The 20,719-nt window shown below is 41.9% G+C and overlaps 1 protein-coding gene across 2 annotated transcripts in view; it reads left to right on the top strand.

Annotated features, from left to right (window-relative positions):
- Positions 1–20,435, top strand: part of LOC133133634 (diacylglycerol kinase delta-like) — a 56,563-nt gene extending 36,128 nt beyond the window's left edge. Inside the window, exons 9-29 of one of the 2 annotated variants that reach the window (XM_061249742.1) lie at positions 492–594; positions 824–983; positions 1,197–1,305; positions 1,611–1,750; positions 2,256–2,340; positions 2,548–2,639; positions 2,844–2,943; positions 6,558–6,768; positions 7,160–7,258; positions 7,442–7,529; positions 7,859–7,966; positions 9,277–9,373; positions 9,582–9,689; positions 9,777–9,890; positions 10,186–10,320; positions 10,741–10,904; positions 11,088–11,202; positions 13,139–13,228; positions 13,965–14,081; positions 14,478–14,595; positions 16,481–20,435. In XM_061249742.1, the coding sequence (XP_061105726.1) occupies positions 492–594; positions 824–983; positions 1,197–1,305; positions 1,611–1,750; positions 2,256–2,340; positions 2,548–2,639; positions 2,844–2,943; positions 6,558–6,768; positions 7,160–7,258; positions 7,442–7,529; positions 7,859–7,966; positions 9,277–9,373; positions 9,582–9,689; positions 9,777–9,890; positions 10,186–10,320; positions 10,741–10,904; positions 11,088–11,202; positions 13,139–13,228; positions 13,965–14,081; positions 14,478–14,595; positions 16,481–16,533 (2,406 nt within the window). In that variant the 3' untranslated portion in view covers positions 16,534–20,435. Of the gene's footprint in view, positions 1–491; positions 595–823; positions 984–1,196; positions 1,306–1,610; positions 1,751–2,255; positions 2,341–2,547; positions 2,640–2,843; positions 2,944–6,557; positions 6,769–7,159; positions 7,259–7,441; positions 7,530–7,858; positions 7,967–9,276; positions 9,374–9,581; positions 9,690–9,776; positions 9,891–10,185; positions 10,321–10,740; positions 10,905–11,087; positions 11,203–13,138; positions 13,229–13,961; positions 14,082–14,477; positions 14,596–16,480 lie in introns of both variants that reach the window. The other variant, XM_061249741.1, reaches the window with a different exon arrangement.
- The last annotated feature ends 284 nt before the right edge of the window (positions 20,436–20,719 follow it).

Raw genomic sequence — 20,719 nt, 5'->3', positions numbered from 1 at the left:
TGATACAGGTTGACAGTTCATAACATCAATGGTCTGAGGTCTCTTTGAGGAGAGGGGTAACACAAGCCAACTTGGTCCAAGGAAACATTACCACAGACAAGGGAGCCGTTAATAATGTAGTTAATCGGATATAGACTGGAGGACAGCTGATGGGATAGGTTCAAGCAGACAGGTAGTTAGACAATGCATCTTGCATCTTCAAGGAGGTCAGTGCAGCAGTGGGTGTGCTTTGGGGAGTAGGCGGCATCTTGGACTAAATGTGTTTGCTAATGCGGTAGCAGATGTAAAGGCTGGCAGCAAGGTGTGATAAGAGGCCAGGTCATTAGATGATCAGGATTTCCTATGCATGTGCATGTATTGAAATGTGTGTGTGTGTGTGTGTGTGTGTGTGTGTCTGTGCACATGTTTACGTATGCGTGTGTGTAAATGTTGGTGTTTATTTATGTGGGTCTTTATTCATGCCTTTATGCCTGTGTGTGTGTACTGTGCAGGTACACAACGGCTGTAAAGAACAAATGGGGAAGCGCTGTCCATTAGGCCAGTTCAAGGTCTCCATAATTGCACCCCCTGCACTCAACAGCATTGATTCTGATGGTAACTGCCTCCACTTATCTAAAGTCACTCTGCTATAGTTGATCATTCCAGCTGGATATTGTCAGTTCTCAACTGCAGTTAAGCCTTTTATTACTAGCCTGTGAAGCAAGGAGTGATACGTTTTCACTGCCATGATAAAATCATCATCACCGCCGTCATCGTCAACATCATCATCCTCGTTTTTGTTACTAAAGGTCCTCTGTCTGCTCCCCTTTGGTTGTTTGCTCAGGGTTCTGGAAAGCTGCTAACCCGTCCTGCTCCAGCCCACTGCTGGTTCTGGTGAATTCCAAGAGCGGGGATAACCAAGGGGTCAAGTTCCTGCGCAAGTTCAAGCAGTTACTGAACCCGGCCCAGGTGTTCGACCTGATGAACGGCGGTCCGCAGCAGGGGTAGGAGGGGGAGGATGGGGCACCATTCATAGTCATAGGTTGTGGCACGCTTTTAAACCTACATTGTTTACAAACGATATACCACCTTAGTGGAGCCCTTGTGTGGGCCCATACATAAATGTATTCATCAAGTATGCATGCAAGTGTTCATATGTAGTGCATATAGTTTCAACCGACAATGTTAATTTCAAACAATCTCTCTGTTTTCCCTAGGCTGCGTCTCTTCCAGAAGTTTGCGACCTTCCGGATCCTGGTGTGCGGTGGGGATGGCAGTGTGGGCTGGGTGCTGTCAGAGTTGGACAAGCTGGGGCTGCACAAGCAGGTGAAACCCTGGTACTCAGTACTCAGTACACATACAATCAGATATCTGGAGGAGTGCTGATACTGACACGTAGCAGAACCACTGCTCACATGAGAAAATATCAGATACAGATAGCTATCATATCCAATGAAGGCAGACACCTGAAATTGAACTATTTAAAAATAGCGTTGGATCTCTGTGACATGATATGTCATCTTTCTGTGTGTATATGCGTGTGCATGTGTGTGTGAGAGAGAGATTGCAATGTTGCTTGATTTTGCTTCTCTCAATGGTATCTCTGTGCATATGCGGTGTGTCCATGGCAGTGCCAGTTGGGTGTTCTTCCCCTGGGCACTGGGAATGACTTGGCACGGGTACTGGGCTGGGGAGGGCTCTGCGACGACGACACCCAGATACTGCAGATTCTGGAGAAACTGGAGAGAGCTACCACTAAGATGCTGGACAGGTATGTCAGGGAGACATTTAACAAGAGCTGGGATGCATCGCTCTCTCAGTATCAAAGGTCTGCAGCATCACCCGTCAGGATGAATACTGTAAAAAATGTACAAACAGACACTCTTTTTTTTTTTTTTTTACATTTGAATAGATAACCAGACTTGTCTGTGGTTATCACAGCCTGTTGTCCATGTATGGAAAGGTTTCTGACCCCTGCCGTGTATTACCGTACTTCTGGACTATGGCCTATGTGGATCTGGTGGTAGGGGGATGAGATGAGATGAGATGTGTTGAAGAGAAACAGAGGAGGGAATAGCGGAATAGTGTGGAATAGTGGTGTGGGTGGAACAGTGGTAAAGTCTCAAGATGCTTATAATAAGGGATTATAATCAATAATATAATCATCTTGGGAACTGGGTACAGTATGATTGTTTGCCGACAAGTTATGTTTGCGTCTGCGATTTCAGCAGTTGGTGTATGTGTAATTGTGCTGGTGTAATTCTTTGTTGCTTCAGGTGGAGCGTGATGACATACGAAGTTCCCACGAAACTCTCCCCTCCGCTGGTGAAAGAGGATGACACCAGGGACTCCAGCCACCAGGTAGAGCCTCAGAACACAGAACAATAATCCCAGAATCCCAGACAACTGACTATTAGTACTAAACATAAGTTTCTCTGTTAATCAGACAGACTTCAGATGGAGACAGACAAAATGGGACTTGTTCAGTGGATTCTCGTTGGTGGGAATGCTTCAGCTCTTCAGATCTTGCCTTGAACAGCAGCTCTCTCATGCCTTTGCTTTTCACAGATACAAATGACATTATATGCTGATTCTGTGGCCTCCCACCTGACCAAGATTCTTGACTCAGACAAGCACAGTGAGGTCATCTCCTCTGCCCAGTGAGTGAAAAATGACACACAAAATCATCAAGCTGTACTTGTGTGCTCCCATGGAGCGATTTCTCTAGCTGAAGACTACAACTTAGTAAATAATGATGTTGGGTTTAGAACCAGGAAAGTAGACTTTGCTGCTGTGTGTTAGCCCTACAACACAATTGTGTGGCTTGGTAGTTTTTGTGTAAGTCTCTGCATCTCTCCTAACAGGTTTTTGTGTGGGACTGTGAATGACTTTGTGTCAGAGGTGGGGAGGACATATGAGAGATCGACAGAGAACAGGGAGGAGGCTGCAGTCATGTCTAAGAAGGTGAGCTTGTGCAGCGCAGGTCGACTTGCGAGGTGTGGCACATTGGTCATGGATCAGCTGTTATTATACATTTTGGTTTCACCATGTTGACATTACAGCACCTTTTATATATAGTCCCCTATATCAGGATGGAATAATATGTGGGACAAATGGCAGGTTTCTGATTAGTCAGGTGTGTGGTCTTGATCCTAGGCTTTTGATTACCTTTGGAGTTTGTTATTGGCATTTACCAACTTATGCCAATGAAAGTCAAAGAAGCCATTATGAGGCTGTGAAATATGAAAATATGTGATCCTAAAGAGACCACTCTTGAAACCATTACGAACACAGCACGACCTACCCACTGTGCTGTGTTCGTAATGGTTTCAAGAGTGGTCTCTGGATAACGCTACCATAGCTTTGTAACCAACAGAAAAGAGAAACGAAAATAATTGCATAAAGCCACCCAGCCTCCCGTATTTTTACCGGTGCGGAAACAGTTAACCCACTCTACTAATCATGGCAGAGCAGCCAATCTTATATGTGGCTTAGTGAATAACCTAAAAGTGACAACAAACGGAGACCGAATAAGGCTCTTGCCTCCGGCTCTTTATTATGACAGAGCAGTTCAAGGTGAACACCAAAAATACACACTGCAGTATTAAGCGCAACGACAGTCGAGACAAATAACCCCAGCCCAGGGGTAGAAATAACCTCTAGCCAAAATGAAAGGATGTTTCTGCGTCTCTAATTGAATAAGAGTAAAGCAGTTCTCCCACGGACGTGTACTTTCCATGGGTAAATGACTGAATGAAAAGATAAGACGTGAAAACAAAAATGCACAAGGCAGACTCAGCCTCCAGCTAAAGCCTGATTTATATGCTACTTCTGCGTCGAGTCTACGCGGAGACTAAGGCGTAGCCTACGAAAGTACCCTACGCCGTTGAGAGCATATAGCTACTTGTACTTGGGGTGTCTGCGTCGCCCTGCAATCACACCTCCAAAGCGCTAGTTTTCGTCATTATATCCCATAATCATTTGCGATTAACTGTATGCTCTTACTTCTAACCCTGAAGGGAAACAGCTGATACGCGAGGCTAAAACTAATCTCAGGTAGAGACCCAACGGCCGAAATATCAGGCTAGTAACCACCCAAACATGGCAAAGAATGGCACCCCATAAACATGGTTACCTAACTACAGGAAGGGCCGGGATAGGGATTAGTTTTACTTTGAAACATTCTCGTCTTTCCACTACCATACACCTTGCATATTGCGTAACTGAGTGATGATACGAACTGCATTGACAAACCAACTCGCCTTCAGCTTTGCTAACACTAAAGGATCTGATAACCGAGGCGAGAGGAGATTTCAAAGTGATAGCAAACTGCCGAAGTGTTCGGCAACGATACCCTATGATAGAAACCCCGGAATCCCCGGAATATGAATCAGCCGTAAGTAAGGAAATTCCTAGAATCCTTTTAATTTTAAAAGGGTTCCAGTCTCCTGACTCGGTCTTTACCAGCTTCATGAAAGCGAGGACGTGGACTGTAACAGGGAAGCCAGTCCCCAGTCGTAGACAAGACCCGCTTTATATAGACTGCTAACACCTATTTGCGGTTACCAACTCCTCCTGCAATCAGCGATACTGGCTGCACGAGGCAAGCATTGACGTGTCAGGCATGTCCTCTTGTAATCCCAAGAGTTAAAAGTTTTTGTGTTAAAACATTGTTACAAGACCATTGACTTGTTGGCTCACCCTCTGCCTGTGTTTATAGTTTCTAAGTGTACATTTGTCGGGCCGTGGATATTTGTATATTCGGGAAGCTAACTACTAATCGCTAATTTGCTTGTTATAGCGAACTAACTAGATAAGAAATAGTATACAGAGTTTCAGTGATCGCTTGTTTGGAGTGCAATTTAGGTAGCTACACGTTCCATTTGTCTTTACGTGTTCAATCATCCGTGTTTAGCTAAACCTTTATTTCTCTCAAACTGTAAGTTGCAGTTGCATCGTTTGTGGTAGACTATCATATCTTAGTTATAGCCTATAGCCAGCTAGTTACGTAGCCAAATAACTAGCTTGCTCACAATATATTTGGTTTGCTGAAGTGAAAACTATAAATAGTGTTGTGTAGCAAAAGTCAAGATCTCATAAAGTCACGTATTGGGCGAACATTTTCTTACTAGAACACCACGAAAAGATGGCAGGCTCTGTTGCGTGTTGTCAGCTTTCCAAAACAGTGCAGGAGAACACTGAATCGTATAATAACGATTTATATTACGCGTTATATTCATAGACCTGTTGTACCTTTAATGCCCAAGGAAGCGAGGTAACCATGACAGGTTACAATTCAAGCTCATTGGTTGAAAATTGATTCTAATTGCCACAGCTGGCGTTTCAACGTCAGCGCGTTCACAGAGAAGGGGTGGGATAAACAGTGTTATGGTTTGAAGGTGTTTGTTGCTGTAATTCCTATCTTGACCGTTAGAAATCCGAAATTACCTATTGCACCTTTAATTAAGATTGAACCAAACAGTTATGTGTAGTAGGCAATGGCTTGTAATGAAAGGTGTGTATTCCTTTATTATTCATTAAAATTATATGGTATTAGTGATCATTTAAGCCATTTTTGCTCTTTTGATAGTTTGTTATGACAATCTGAATCACATAGAAGTGTTCTTTTAACATTTAAATGAAAAGTCAAATTTGGTAGTGCATTAACAGGGTTAAATGTTGGAAATTCTTGGAATGAGAAGAACAACAATAGCTTGTGAACATTAGTACATCATCAACAAGCTCTGGTTGTACACAAGGGTAGTAAATTCCAGTAAATCCAAATGGTAATTCATGCAGCACATCTTCTTGAGAAAGGGAATGAGCTGCTTGCTGTGATTTTTTTTGGTCAATTAAATTGTTACATTGTTAGTAAAGCAAAACAAATGACACCATGCTGAGAGAATTGATTAGTTTCATAATTAGACATCTGTCTGCTCTGTTTTGGCTCTTGAGCCATCAGTGGAGTACAGCTTGTGAATTGAGCATACTATGAGGTGTTGATTTGGTCAAAAGTCTGTCGAGAACAGCGCAGGGGCTGTCGAGGAAGTTGTGATGGATTGAGGGTAACTGGCACAGCCTGTCGAGGAAGTCGCGAATGGTCTCTGTCGAGGGCCGCTAAAGATACTAAAGATGGCATGGGTGGTATTACTGATCCAATTATCCAATTGACGAGAAGTGGCTATATGTAATAGTACTGAGTATAATGTGAATGTTCCTAGAAAACGTCCGGTTGGTCAAGTGTTTTGCTTACAAGTTGGCTAATTTAGCTAATAATAAAAACTGTAAATTTGTACCCTCAAATTTGTACATTTTGAATGAAGAAAACTTGGCAAAACTGAGCCTGTTGTTGGCTAGCTAGGAGTGAGCTGTATAACAATTTTTTTTTTACTAAATTCAGTTGGATGATATCACGAGACCATTATGTTCAGCAACGTTATCAGGTGCAGGGAGCTAGATGTGTGTCTTGTTTGTCCTCGACAGCCCCTGCGCTGTTCTTGACGGACTTTTGACTGAATCGGCGCCTCATAGCGTACACCCATGTGGCAGAGAGTGTGTGAGTGTTCTCTGTCCAACAGTGTGCTATGCTGAACGAGAAGCTGGACTCTCTGGTGAAGGCTTTGGGTGAGGAGTCCGATGCCCAGCTGGTACCCGCAGGTACCCAGCCTGAGGGCGGCCGGTCTGAGCCACCTTGCATCCCGCGGGCCTTCAAGTCCAAAGAGCAGCTGATGCTGAGGGCCAACAGCCTGAAGAAAGCTCTGCGGCAGATCATCGAGCAGGCCGAGAAAGGTAGGCCCACAAATCATCACAGTCTCCACGTCAACGCTTTGTGGAGGCTTTACCTTTAAGGCAGAGGTGTCAAACTCCAGTCCCAGAGGGCCGCAGTGTCTGCAGATATTTGTGGTTTCCTTTCAGTCAGCAGCCAATTAAGGCCTTGAGAATGAGTGTGGACTCTTTAGCCAATGAAAGACTTAAATTCATCACACGTGCTGAAGCACACCTAAACGAAAGCCAGCAGATACTGTGGCCTTCAGGACTGGAGTTTGACACATCTCCCACATAATGACTTCACTGCTTTCCCTTTTCCCCTGCTTCTTTCTCATCCCTCATTCCCCCCCCCACTCTTCAATGAAAAACATTTGCTTTCTTCCGTATTCCCACTTTTGTCCTCTTTCATCAGTGGTGGATGAACAGAACAGGCACACTGAGGTATACCGCATGGCCTCCACTTCCTCAACTAAGATGGAGAGCAGTGAGGACCTGAAGGAGACAGACACAAGTGAGTGTTATGCATCTATCAGCAGCACACCAGTACAGAAAAACACAACAAATTACATAGTCAGATTACCACTTATGTGAATTTACCATCTTATGTGAATTTATTGCCTGCTCAACATACTGGTCTCTTTTTAATTGTCCCTGTATGTATACAATTCCTATTTTCATTTGCATGGACATGCAGGACCTGGAACCACAAGCTCTGCTACCTCTCCCATTGTCCTGGAGAAATCAGAAAGTTTCAGCTCTGTGCTGCTGTCTGACGACTCTGTGTGAGAAACTCTTAAATACTGTATACTGTGCGCATGGCCTCAGTCACCACAGGGTACACCACCTCTAAGCTGCACATGAAAATGACATTTCAACACTACTCTGAGATTTTAAGCATTTGTAAAATGTTCTAGGAATGCTATGTCATATTTTACTGTATAGATACTATCTGTGAATTCAGAGAATATAATCTCTTTAAAAAAATGCTGCACAAGGATTATTATGTCTATAATGGATGATTGAGAATGCCTATAATCCATACTTACTGACTCCATATAACAATATGTTGATTCTTTGGGTTTATGTTGGTTCTGTTTTAATCTTTTTGCAGACTGTGCAATGAAAAGTGTGTTATGAACAATTACTTTGGGATTGGACTGGATGCAAAGATTTCCCTGGAGTTCAACAACAAGAGAGATGTGCACCCCAAGAAGTGCAGGTAATTATTGCAAGACGTGTGTGTGTTGGGTGTGTGAATTAGCCGTGTCGGGTGTAATGTGCATGTGAATGATTTTTTTCCCCTTACTCTTCATTCATTCATACATGAGCATCCGTATGCATCTACTCATTGATACTGAAACCCAGACCATGTACATTTGAGTGGAACTGACCTCATACAACTCACTAATCCAGCTGTACTGATAGGGATTACAATGACCAATAAAACGAAAACTTAATGTTGACTTTCACCAGAGAGTCTTATTTTTTGCAAAAACATGCATATAAAGTTGCCAGTAGTTTCCCCTGATGTTCATCAGTTAGTTAATCCTGGAAAAAAGCATTAGACAATACATACTATTTTAGGTTGTACTGAAATACCAGATTCCCTGAACATTGCTAACCTTTCCAATAACATTACATTACAGTCATGTAGCAGACACTCTTATCCGTTCCAAGTTCCAAGTTCCAAGTCCTAGAGTGATCACATAGATAAAACTTGAACCATTGAAGAGTAAATCAACTCTCCAACTAGCATACCACGGTTGGCAGCTAGAATAAAATTAACATGATTGCATCAAATTATTTTGTTGCCTGTTTAATATTTTGAACTAATAAAAAGTCTATGAGACTACACTCAGTGAGCACTTTATTACGTATTTATTAGACTTATTGCTTTTCTGCTGCTGTAGCCTATCCACTTAGAGGTTTATCGTGTTGTGTGTTCAGAGATGCTCTTCTGCATACCACTGTTGTAATGCATGGTTACTTGCATTATTGTTACTTTCCTGTCAGCTTCGACCAGTCTGGCCCTTCTCCTCTGTCATTAACAAGGCATTTTTCATTAAGAACTGCTGCTCAGTGGATGTTTTTTTTTTCACACCATTGTCTGCAAACTCTAGAGACTGTTGTGCGTGAAAATCCCGGGGGATCAGCAGTTTCTGAGATACTCAAACCACCCTGTTGGGCACCAACAATCATTCCACAGTCAAAGTCACTTAGATCACATTTCTTCCCCGTTCTAACATTTGATCTGAAAAACAGCTGAACCTCTTGAACATATCTGCATAATTATATGCATTTAGTTGCTGCCACATGAGTGACAGATTAAGTATTTGCATTAACAAGCTGGTGTACAGGTCTACCTAATAAAGTGCTCACTGACTGTATATCCTTGCAGTGTTCTTGTCATGTACAAATAATATTTATGGGATGCCAAGAAAAAGGCCAGGAATAAATTATTGTTAACAGGGATTGTTTTGCAGTGAACCACTTACAATAGCGCCCTGTGTCTGTGTCACTACCCAACAGCAGTCGCACCAGGAACATGATGTGGTACGGGGTGTTGGGGACCAAAGAGCTGTTGCAGAAGACCTATAAGAACCTGGAGCAGCGCGTGCACCTGGAGGTACTGCATCAGCTATGGCTCCAGACGAGCTGGAACCCTGACTTATACTCATGTCATATGGCTTTGGACCAGGGTCAACAAAGTAACTATGCTTCTGATAGTGGTGTGTGCCATGTGACTGGTAGCCCTGCATGGTGTTGCACAATTTCCGTAATATTAATATAATCTTAATAATCTAATATTGTTACGTTCACTTCTGTGTCCCCAGTGTGACGGCGTGCCCATGTGTCTGCCCAGCCTGCAGGGTTTGGCAGTTCTCAACATCCCCAGCTATGCAGGGGGTATCAACTTCTGGGGCGGGACCAAGGAGGACAATGTTAGTCTGCCTGTCTTTTCAGGGTCAGTCTTTGGGAGCTTGGTGGTTTCAGCCTTGTTTTATACATCACCTCTTTTGTTTCTCCAGAACTTTGGGGCTCCCTCCTTCGACGATAAAAAGCTGGAGGTGGTGGCGGTTTTTGGAAGCATGCAGATGGCGGTGTCGCGTGTCATCAACCTGCAGCACCATCGAATCGCTCAGGTCAGAGTCAGTCCCATATACGAGCTGTTGCACATGTACGCATACACATGACCCACACAAGCACACACCCCACACACACACATACACACACACCCAAACACACGCACAGACAGACACAAACACATGCCGTATACATGCATACACACACAAAACACACTGCATGGAGATATGCGGACAAACTCATGCTGCACACACGTGCATTTCTAGCCTGGGCTAGTTTCTGTTGCGTGCAGTTCTGACTCAGCCTGACCTCTGTGTTCTCACCAACTGCTGTGTCCACTGCTTGCTTCCACAGTGCCGGCAGGTGAAAATCACCATCCTCGGGGAAGAGGGTGTACCTGTGCAGGTGGACGGAGAGGCCTGGATCCAGCCACCTGGAATTGTCAAGATCGTCCACAAGAACCGGGCCCAGATGCTCACCAGAGACCGGGTCAGTGGCAACTGGAGATTTTACATTGACTTTTTTGGCATTTAGTAGATGAACTTATACAGATTACATTTTTACATACAATCCATGAATACAGCTGGACTGAAGCAATTAAATTCAGAGCGTCACTCTCTTGGATTGCGCTGCTTCCTTCCTGCCAACCGCGCCCTTGCCACAGCGGTATATGCGGTAATGTAGGTAAGAACCTTGCACTAGGGGCATAAAAATTCTCATCTGTGTGATCTTGTTACAACAGGACTGTGGATATCTTGTAACCATAGACTCCATGACTCTTGGCCCCTCATATGGGCCTAACCACTCCAACCCACCTCATCTCTCCCAGCATTTAGCATCTAGAAAACAACTTTCCATCTCACAACATTGTCCATCCGCTGTCGCTTTACCTCCCCGGCGCGTCCGCAGGCCTTCGAGAGCACACTGAAGTCGTGGGAAGACAAGAGGAAGTGCGACAGCTACCGCTCCTCACGACCGCGTCTGAACTCCCAGCAGTCCATGGAGTACCTGACGGAGGAGGAGGGTGCCCAGGTGAAGCAGCTGGGACAGGCAGCCGATGCGCTCATCGCCAGGTGTGTGTGTGTATGCCACCTGCACGAGACAGGTCCCTGGCTAATACCTCATCTGTTCTAATTCTGAAACAGAGAGAATGCTAAGCAAGCCATCTGTTGCTATTAGCGTAGTGGCATTTGTCTCGCTAAGGTAGAGCGGGAGGGCATATCTTAGAAGGTTAACGTGCTTGCTGTTTTACACAGAATCAGGGAAGCGGCAAAGACCCACAAGATAATGGAGCAGGAGCTGGCCCATGCGGTCAACGCCAGTGCACTGGTCCTCAGTGAGGCCTTCCCCAGTAAACCTTCCTGTCCTGAGGTGAGAAGCCATGCAGCTACAGTAATACTCACTCATACACTCATGCATACCTACACTTCCATACATAGCAAACTTATGACTAGATCATTAGTAGCTAAATGTAACATAACGTAACATAACCTAACATAACATAATGATGAGATCAGGCTATGCAGCCCAACAATGCTGACAATTTTCCGACCTCTAATGGGTACCTAGGGCTTAACGTTTACATACAAATTAGTGTCAAGCCTAGTCTTGACAACACCCTGACTTTCTGCCTATACAACATCAGCTAGCAAGCTATTCCACACAGAAACTGCTCTCTGTGTGAAGATATACTATCTAATATCTGTGCGGAATTGACCTTTGGCTAATTTCCATTTATGCCCCCTTGTTCTACTTACAAAACTCAAACTGAAGAATCTTTTGTACTGTAGTCCACTTTGTTAATACCATTTATTCATGATCTGAATCAATTCGCCCCCAAATTTCCTTTTTCTAAGCTCGAAGAGATTAAGATACTCAAGTCTTTCCTCATAACTTTTATCTTTCATACCAGGAACCAATTTAGTTGCCCTTCTCTTAAACTTTTCCAGAGCCTCAGTATCTTTCTGGTAGTCCAATCCCCAGAACTGCACACAATACTCTAAATGTGGTCTGAAAAATGTTTTGCCTAACATAACTATATGCAAAACATTTTAAAATCCAAAACCTCCTTGGATTTATCCTCAAGGCTTACCGTACAGTACATCCCAGCATCTTGTTGGCCTTTTTACTGCCACAGCACAATGCCCAGTACCTAAAAAGCATGTAATTGATGCAGCTCCTCATTTATGCTGTGTTTCAGAAATGAGAGACATCATTTATTTGTTTCAATACATTTACTGTTTCTAGTATATGGCACATGACAGTCAGCTTTCATAACTGATCTGATCCTATTGTAGGAATTTGGTTTTATAACCAGGCAGAGGGGAGGAACTTGGCTATGCATTATTTGAAAAACAATGAGAACATCTGCAGATTGCAAAGCTTAATGCATTTGTACCATTACAGCGATAGTGGCCATTTGGTTGGTGTCCAAAACTTTCATTTTTTTATTACCTCTGTGTAGCCCTATAGGGACAAGGGAGACACTTAGTAATTGTGTGAGCTTTGTTAAGGGTAGGCTACTCTTGAAACATTGTTCATTGTTCTAATATCTATGAACAAAAGAATACCAGTCCCCGATTGGTTTATTGATTATAATGCCTAAATCTTCTGGAACGATCACTCCTCTGCATATTCAAGCCCAGTTTTCTTCATTCCCAGGCTAGAAACCCTCCCACACAGCCATTAACAGTGACCTTTTCCTCATAGTCATTACTTTACAGAAGTGTGCTGACAGCCAGTCAGAAAATCTTTTCAGGGAGATAAATCTGCATATTGTTTTTTAACTATGTGAACAGATTATGTTTCTGCCATTTTGTTAATTTAGGTCAAATTATATATTTGTCATTTGAATCAATGCACAACATTGTGTAAATATAATATATAAATAAGAATTGGGAAATTAAATAGTTATTTTGACTCATCTTTGCAGAGAAGTTGTTACTGAGGTATATTGTACCTGACACAACATAGCCATTTTACTTCTAACATTTGAATGTATGTACTGCGTCTTGCAAATGCACACTCGCAACCGCTTTGGGCTCATCTGGTCATTCAAGTGCCTACAACACAACAAGTCTGCCTGCACCACAAACATAGGTAGCACAGTACAATGACTATGCAGCTCAGCTGGTGCAACATGGGAGAGTGCAGACTAGGATACAAATCTTCCAAAGGCAATCTCTCCCAATTGCCAGACTATATTGCAGAAATGAGATGGATTTAAAATGGAGTTTTAGGCATTGCAGATTGAGAGTGAAAAGAAAGTAATGAGAAAGTTCCTGTCCATCTGCATGTGTTCTTCTAGTGTCTGAGTCGGACTGCAGTTGTGGACATTGTCAGTACCACCAAGGTTCTACAACAGGAAACGAGAATGCTTTTGGATGGGAAGCTTCTGGTATGTGTACCTTCTCTTTTCTTCTTTATGTCATGCTCATTTTGATATATATTTTTGTTAATTTCATCAGCTGGGATGTATTAATCTATTTCCCCTATTAAAGTGATCTATGGACATGCATGCTAACAAGGTTCCAGGAGCAGATAAAGTGTGTCAGTTTACATTGAAAATGAGGGTGATTATATATCAACACTGCTGTATTTAATGAGCTAATACAATACAACTGTGGCGACAAAAAAAGAAGCCAAAGAAATGTAGAAGGTCCTTTTCCTTACAAGGTCACCATAGTTCATGTAACCTACATGCATGGTTGTATAGCACAGCTTATATTAATTAATTACTAAAAGGGTTGAAATAACTACATACAGAATCAAAAACCAATACTATGATATGATATATGCACTCAGTGAGCACTTCTTTAGGTAGACCTGTAGACAAGCTTGTTAATGCAAATATTTAATCTGCCAATAATGTGGCAGCAAATAAATGCATAAAAGCATGCAGACGTGATCAAGAGGTTCAGCTGTTTTTCATAACTAAATATCAGAATAGGGGAGAAATGAGATCTAAGTGACTTTGACCGTGGAGTGATAGTTGGTGCCACACAGGGTGGTTTGAGTATCTCAGAAACTGCTGATCTCCTTTATTTTTACACACAACAGTCTCTGGTACACTGGCCACAGTTTAGCTGCAACTGGACCTCAGTATTTTGATCATTTCTGTTCTTTAACAGCAGCTGGAGTCCCCACAGGAGGAAGCACTGCTCTCTGCTCTGAATAGCCTGAGTGCAGAGCTGCAGAGACTGGGAGAAATCCACTGGATCTGCCCCATAATTCACTGCTCCGAAGAAGAGGTTTGTGGGAATTTAAGAGGGTGGGGTAGTGCCTATCATGTGGGTGGGTAACACTTTACCTGAAGTTAGTTCGTTTTATGTAGCATTCACAACAACATAAACACAATGGCTACCCAAATAGTTTTCTTGTTAAATGACAGAAGATACTATGTCATTGGTGTCAGGTTGCACACAATGAAGTGTTTTGTAACCTTATGTTAGTTGTTTTAATTTGGCCTTAATGAGGACAGGAGTTATGTCAGTTATTTAGAGCTGCTTCAAATAGTGCTACCCATTGGTGTGGGGGTTTTGTGTACTGTAGGTCCTTACTGTGACATGGTTTTAGGCAAGATGAGAAGCTGTGCTTCTGGGATATACCTGGGATATATATGGCCCCTTCCTTCCTTCACCTTCCAGGAGCTTTCCAAGGGCAAACGTAAGAGCAGCATGAAGATGAAGATCATGCAGAAAAGCAAGAAGGACAGAGAGAAGCTGCACAAGCAGAAATCCAACAGCTCCCTGTCCTCTCTGTCAGGTGAGGACTCCCAGATTCCTCGGTCTTTATCTGACAATACAGACAGAGCAGCAATCACAAGATTCCTTCTCTTCCACAAAAGCCAACTTTACTGCAGAACGTAACAGCAAATTTACTGTGGATCATTAAAATCTGGTGTATAGCACATCACATACTTTTATGTGCAAACATAACATCCTCCAGGACAGGTGTTTCTAAATCACCTTTTGTCTGGAAAAGAGGTGATTTGACCAGAAGAAGCAGCGATGTCTTTCGTAGTAATTTGCATATGATTTCTCCAGCGTGACTCAAGTGCACAGCATGGTTCATATTAATTGCAGCTGTTTCCATTTGATTTCGTTTGCCTGGAAATAAGCTTTTTTGTATTCAGTAAAAACACTTTACTTGTATAATGTAATTCGTCCTTTATGGCCCCAAAAATAGTCTTTGATGGCCATTATGCCATTCACATAGAATTGGAAATGGACATTCCAGAACTGCATAAATCGATACAAATGGAAAAATAATTATACATTTGCAAAGTGCTTTTGCTTTAAAACATCTAAAACTGAGAAACGGCCTTATTCGATCAACATGAAAGAATCTCTCAGCTTCCTGTTACTGGTTGACCTGATAAAGCCCTTCTCCTGAAAGAAAACTGCTCAAAGTTATGCTACGGTTTCTCTTCAATGCTATCCAACTGAATGAACTAATGAGCAGTTGAGATGCTGCTGTGAAGTCGCTTTGGTGTGCTGTCTGTGCTTCTGTGATTCTTCTTCCCAAACCTACCTCTCCATCAAACCCTCCTTTTTACTTTTTATCTCTCCTCCTTTATTTACTGTATCTAAAAGACTTCTGTAGCTCTTATTTCCTACTTCTACTCTTCAACGCTCTCCTCCCTACTGTATATCTCTCCCCTTATTGTTTTGTCCTTTTTACTTCTCCATTTCCTCTCTGTTTTGTCTTTTCTGTCCTGTGGGTCCTGTTTGTTCCTTCCTGTCCTGTGGGTCCTGTTTGCTCCTTTCTGTCCTGTGGGTTCTGTTTGTTCCTTTCTGTCCTGCAGGTCCTGTTTGATTATTTATGTCCCACAGGTCCTGTTTGGTTCATTCTGTCATGTGGGTTCTGTTTTTGTTCTGTTGGGGTTTTTGTCTGGGTGTTTTGTATTGTTTTGTGTTTCTTGTGTGTTTGTGGCATGCAAGCGGAGAAGTGGGCCGCGGAGGAGGTAGCTGTGTGGCTGGACACGCTGGGGTTAGGGGAGTACAGAGAGATATTTATCCACCATGACATCAAGGGCTCGGAGCTGGTACTGCTTCAGAGGCAGGACCTGAAGGTACAGGAGGAGCTGTGTGCTCGCGGTGGGACCAGGGCCTTTCCTTCCCAGAATCCCACAGCTGCAGACCTCTTAATTAAATGCACCTGCCTGGATTTCCTATCTGAGCTCAATGCTGATCTCAAAGAAATAATTGATGCTAATCATATTGCTATATGCAATGTTGGCATGATGCCAATCAGTTTAAACTATCCACACCTTTTCACATTTTACTTCTAACATTTGAATGTATGTACTGCGTCTTGCAAATGCACACTAGCAACCGCTTTGGGCTCATCTGGTCATTCAAGTGCCTACAACACAAGAAGTCTGCCTGCACCACAAACATAGGTAGCACAGTACAATGACTATGCAGCTCAGCTGGTGGAACATGGGAGAGTGCAAATGTTAAAAGTAGTGTTGCTTAAATATTGTATGCATTAGTGCAAATGAGTCTCAGTCCGTTCCTCCAGACCGTACTTGGCATGTGTTATGTGTTGCTGACCAGCTAAATGCTTTTAAACTATTTTAATGATTCAATTTCAGTATAAGATGAAGTTGTTAACATTGGTTTTGACTTGTGCTTGACTTTCTCAGGACCTTGGGATTTCAAAGGTGGGGCATCTGAAGCGAATTCAGCAGGCCATTAAGGAGCTGAGCGAGGAGCCCTAATGGCCGCCGCCTGGTCAGTGTTCACCTGTGAGAAGGACCTGGGCCCACCCCATTTCACAGACAGGAAGCGGCTCCCGTGGGACTGAACATCAACAACTGGGGCCACATGTATAAAGCCGTTCAGAATTATTCCTAAGAATGGTCTCACAATTTGACTTAGGAGTTAAAGAAATTCTCACCAAAAGTAGGGCCTAAGTGCTATGCATAACAGCGCTAAGACAATTGTTTAGCTGAGATTAAGTGGCATTCTTAGGTGCTGACCTCAGTTTAATTCACAGCACACTCAGGTGCCGTAAAGGGGAACTACAATGATGGAGCCTAGGGAAATCAATTAACTTAAAACTGTCAAAGCCTTGATAATGGCCCATATGGCTCTACCTGCTAATTGATTTATTATTATTTAGCATTATTGCCTGCAGTAGGGGAATATAAAACATCTCTTACAAGATCACTGACAAACATACTATCCTCATAATATCCGCTACTTTTTCAAAAATCCGTCCCATCAGACATTTCCAATACGTCCTTTCTTGATGGAAAGATTTGTTGTCTGCACGCACCACAGTCATCTGCTGGCAACTCTTAACCAAGTTAAGACACCTCCCGAGCTCTCTGGAATAATTTAAGACCATGTTGACACGTAAGAATTTTTATCTAATGCACTTATTCTTACTAAGATCAAAATCATGTCATTCTCAGAATTCTGACGCACTTAGTAAGTTTTACTTTGAGCGGCTTTATACATACCAGCCCTGAGCCGGCTTCCCTGCTTCTTCCTCCTTATTTCCTGTCTACAGAGATGTGGCACATGATCAAAGCCCATGGCTGTGGTGCAGGGTAGGGGGGTTTCAGTCTTCGGTAATGTGATAGGTCTTCATCTTTGCTGCAGGTTGATGGCAGTCTGCAAGAAAAAAAGACGGTGTTAAAGTTATGGCATCGCCTCAACGATCTGCTTGTGCTTCTTGCCTACCTTTGTTGTGTAGTGACGTGTCACATTTTGATTGCTGTAGACTAGTGATCAGGCACTGAAAGTACATTCCTGACAAGCAATGACATTCATATAATGCACACATTTCTTTGTTTTGGGTGTTGTGTATAGTCTGTTGAGACTATACGTGTGTATGCTTAAACAATAAAAAACATAATAAAAAGAACAATTTGCACCTCCGTTACGGCAAAATATTCGCATATATATTGTTGAAACATCGCTGAGATCTTATGAGACGACCAAATGGACAACATTATATTTTCCGGCAGTTTTACTTTTAATGTGGCAATTGCAGGAGCAGCTCTTCTGAATACGTGATTCAAACGTTTACAGCAGTCAAAGTGCGATACTTCACAATAAGTCAATATGCAGAAGGATCCCAAGCAGATTGTTGAGCCGAGCAGATCGTAGACCGTCGATGGCAGACTAAACTTTTATCGAGCAGTTTTGAACAAAAACAAAGTCTGAATGTAAAAGGCAGCTCGCCTCTTCCCATAACTACAAAATCAATACATAGATACCTGTTTGTACATAGAGTGCCCTCCATATTGTTTGGGACAAATAACCATTATGTGTTGATTTGCCCGCAATTTTAAATTTGGAATCGCACGATTAATGTGGCTAAAGTGCACATTGTCAGATTTTAATAAAGGCTATTTTTATACATTATTGTTTCACCATGTAGAAATTGCTGCAGTGTTTATACATAGACTCCCATTTCAGGGCACCATAATGTTTGGGACACAGCAATGTTATTTAAATGAAAGTAGTTTTTCATAATTTGTTGCATATCCTGTGCATGCAGTGACTGCTTCAAGTCTGAGATTCCTGGACATCACCAGTTGCTGGGGGGTGTCTTCTCAGGTGATGCTCTGCCAGGCCTGTATTGCACCCATCTCTAGCTCATGCTTGTTTCAGGGGCTAGTCCCCATAACTTTTCTCTTCAGCAAATGAAAAGCATGCTCAATTGGGTTCAGATCAGGTGATTGACTTGGCGTCTCAAGAATTGACCATTCTTTGCTTTGAAAAACTCCTTTGTTGCAGAATGTTTGGGATCATTGTCTTGCTGTAGAATGAACGGTTCGTTCTACAGCAAAACAATGATCCCAAATATTTTTAAATCACAAAATCTCAAATAGTGGAGTATAGAGGTAAATAACTAAATGATTGGTTTAGTTTGTCCCGAACATCATGGAGGGCACTGTATGGATCCTCAGAAAAGGCGAGTATTAACGAAAGAGCATCTTGATGAATGTATGTGCTGTTAATGTGGAAAAACAAATTGTACAAAAAATGTTTCCTTTGTATGAATGGCCTTCAATTAACATGGTTAAGCCGACTGCTTATCGAGGCCCCTTTTACATTGTGTTATTCATGGCTCAGTGGCGTCAAAGCAGTAAGAGGTTTTATGCGTTTGCTCAGGCAGCTAGTAGTCTCATTGTGTAACTATTGTCCCTGAAGAGCTCTTTATAAGTGTGGTGTGCTTGTGCCAATATTGTGCCTTGCACAGTGGATAATTATACTGGAAGAATGTAAGTTTTGTGTCTTAGTTGTCTTACGTTGCACTTTAAGACCTAGAAAGGGTAATATACATTTATAGCAAAACTCTATTATTATTTTTTACATGAAGTGTCCTCTAGTTTTTCATGAGCATAAAATGGTCATAGGTTGGTGCGACATAACAACGGCTGTGTTTTACTACCGATGTCACCCTTAAATGAGGTACTGTGATGTGAACGTCTGTAAATGTCAAAAGAGAATAATGTAAGACAAAATTATGTATTGTTTCAGGATCTTATGAGCCAAAATGAAACAATTCAGGTGTGTGCAACTGGTACATTGCTTATGTACTGTAACAAGTTATGACATTTCCTAAAGATGGATATGATGTAGGATTGAGACAGAAATGATAAACTCGCACTGTTTTACATGTTCACAAATAAATAATGTAAAATAAAAGTATATATAAAAAATGGTCTGTCAGGTATAGCTATATACGTATAGTTGATAGCTTCACGCGATAGATAGATACTTTATTCATCCCGAGGGAAATTTGAGCTATGCCTGGTAAAGACCATTGCATGTTGAAAGTACGTAACCCAGTTTGTAAAACAGCGTGTTGGAATTCCTTTCCTCCTTATAATTCCTTAAATATTTAGCATATTAAAACCCCTTTGTTTTTGTTTTTATCGGCATTAAACTGGAAAGAGTTTGGGATAGATTTCACCAGCAGAGGCACTGTTGTGACAATCTCAAACAATTGTATTCCCCACTGATCAACATTCACACTGAAATGGAGAAATGAAGGAATTCTGTTTTGTTTTTTTTGTTTTGTTTTTTTTAAAATACTGGATTGTGTAATAAAATGCAAGTTATTCCAAAAATAGTGGGGCTTACACATATCGCAGTTCTTAAAGCTGCATTGGATATTACACATATTTAAATGTCAAGTACTTACAGCCATAGTTCATGTATTACATAGTTCACCAAGGTGGAATGTATTTTTTTTAAAGATTGGTTTGAATGTTTAATTACTGGTCTTTTCTGTTGAAAAATATCAGCTCCTTCATTAAGTCATTAATATGATCACCAGTTAGACTGTACATACTTGTTATCTGGGGTTTGACTGGGCTTGCGGAAACTAGAAGCTTGCTGTGGCAAAAAAAACTGTCTGTAAAATGCTGTTGATTTCAGATGAAAATGATTTATAGGTGTTATAAAATAATAATTTTCAGGATTCATATTTATTTATGAACTTATTTTTGGAATTCTCTTTGAGATACTCATTGTTGAGAATGCTCATTGTAATTTCTGTCAACGTTTAACAAGATGTCAACTGCAGTGCCCAATGGAAACAAAGTAAACAATAAAATATTGTTATTTATTGTTTAAGTTTTTATTTATTCAAATGGCTTTCCACCAGGCTGAATCACAAACAACACTAGTAGTGGGTGCAGCAAACAAAAACACAATTGAGCGAATTCTGTGTAATATCAGGACCTTTTGAGGACACAGTGATGCATGAAACATTGCCATTTATATTTTTTGGTCTCACACAGCAACATCTTTGTCAGCCAAACAGAACATTTTTTATCTGATCTTTGGAAATGTCTATTTCAAATGAATAGGCATATGGGTCTGCATTGGGTCTCCCAATGTTTGGGACAAATACTTTT

The sequence above is a fragment of the Conger conger genome, chromosome 7 (genome assembly GCF_963514075.1).
Source record: "Conger conger chromosome 7, fConCon1.1, whole genome shotgun sequence".
Taxonomy (NCBI): domain Eukaryota; kingdom Metazoa; phylum Chordata; class Actinopteri; order Anguilliformes; family Congridae; genus Conger; species Conger conger.
This window is presented reverse-complemented; position numbering and strand designations above follow the sequence as displayed.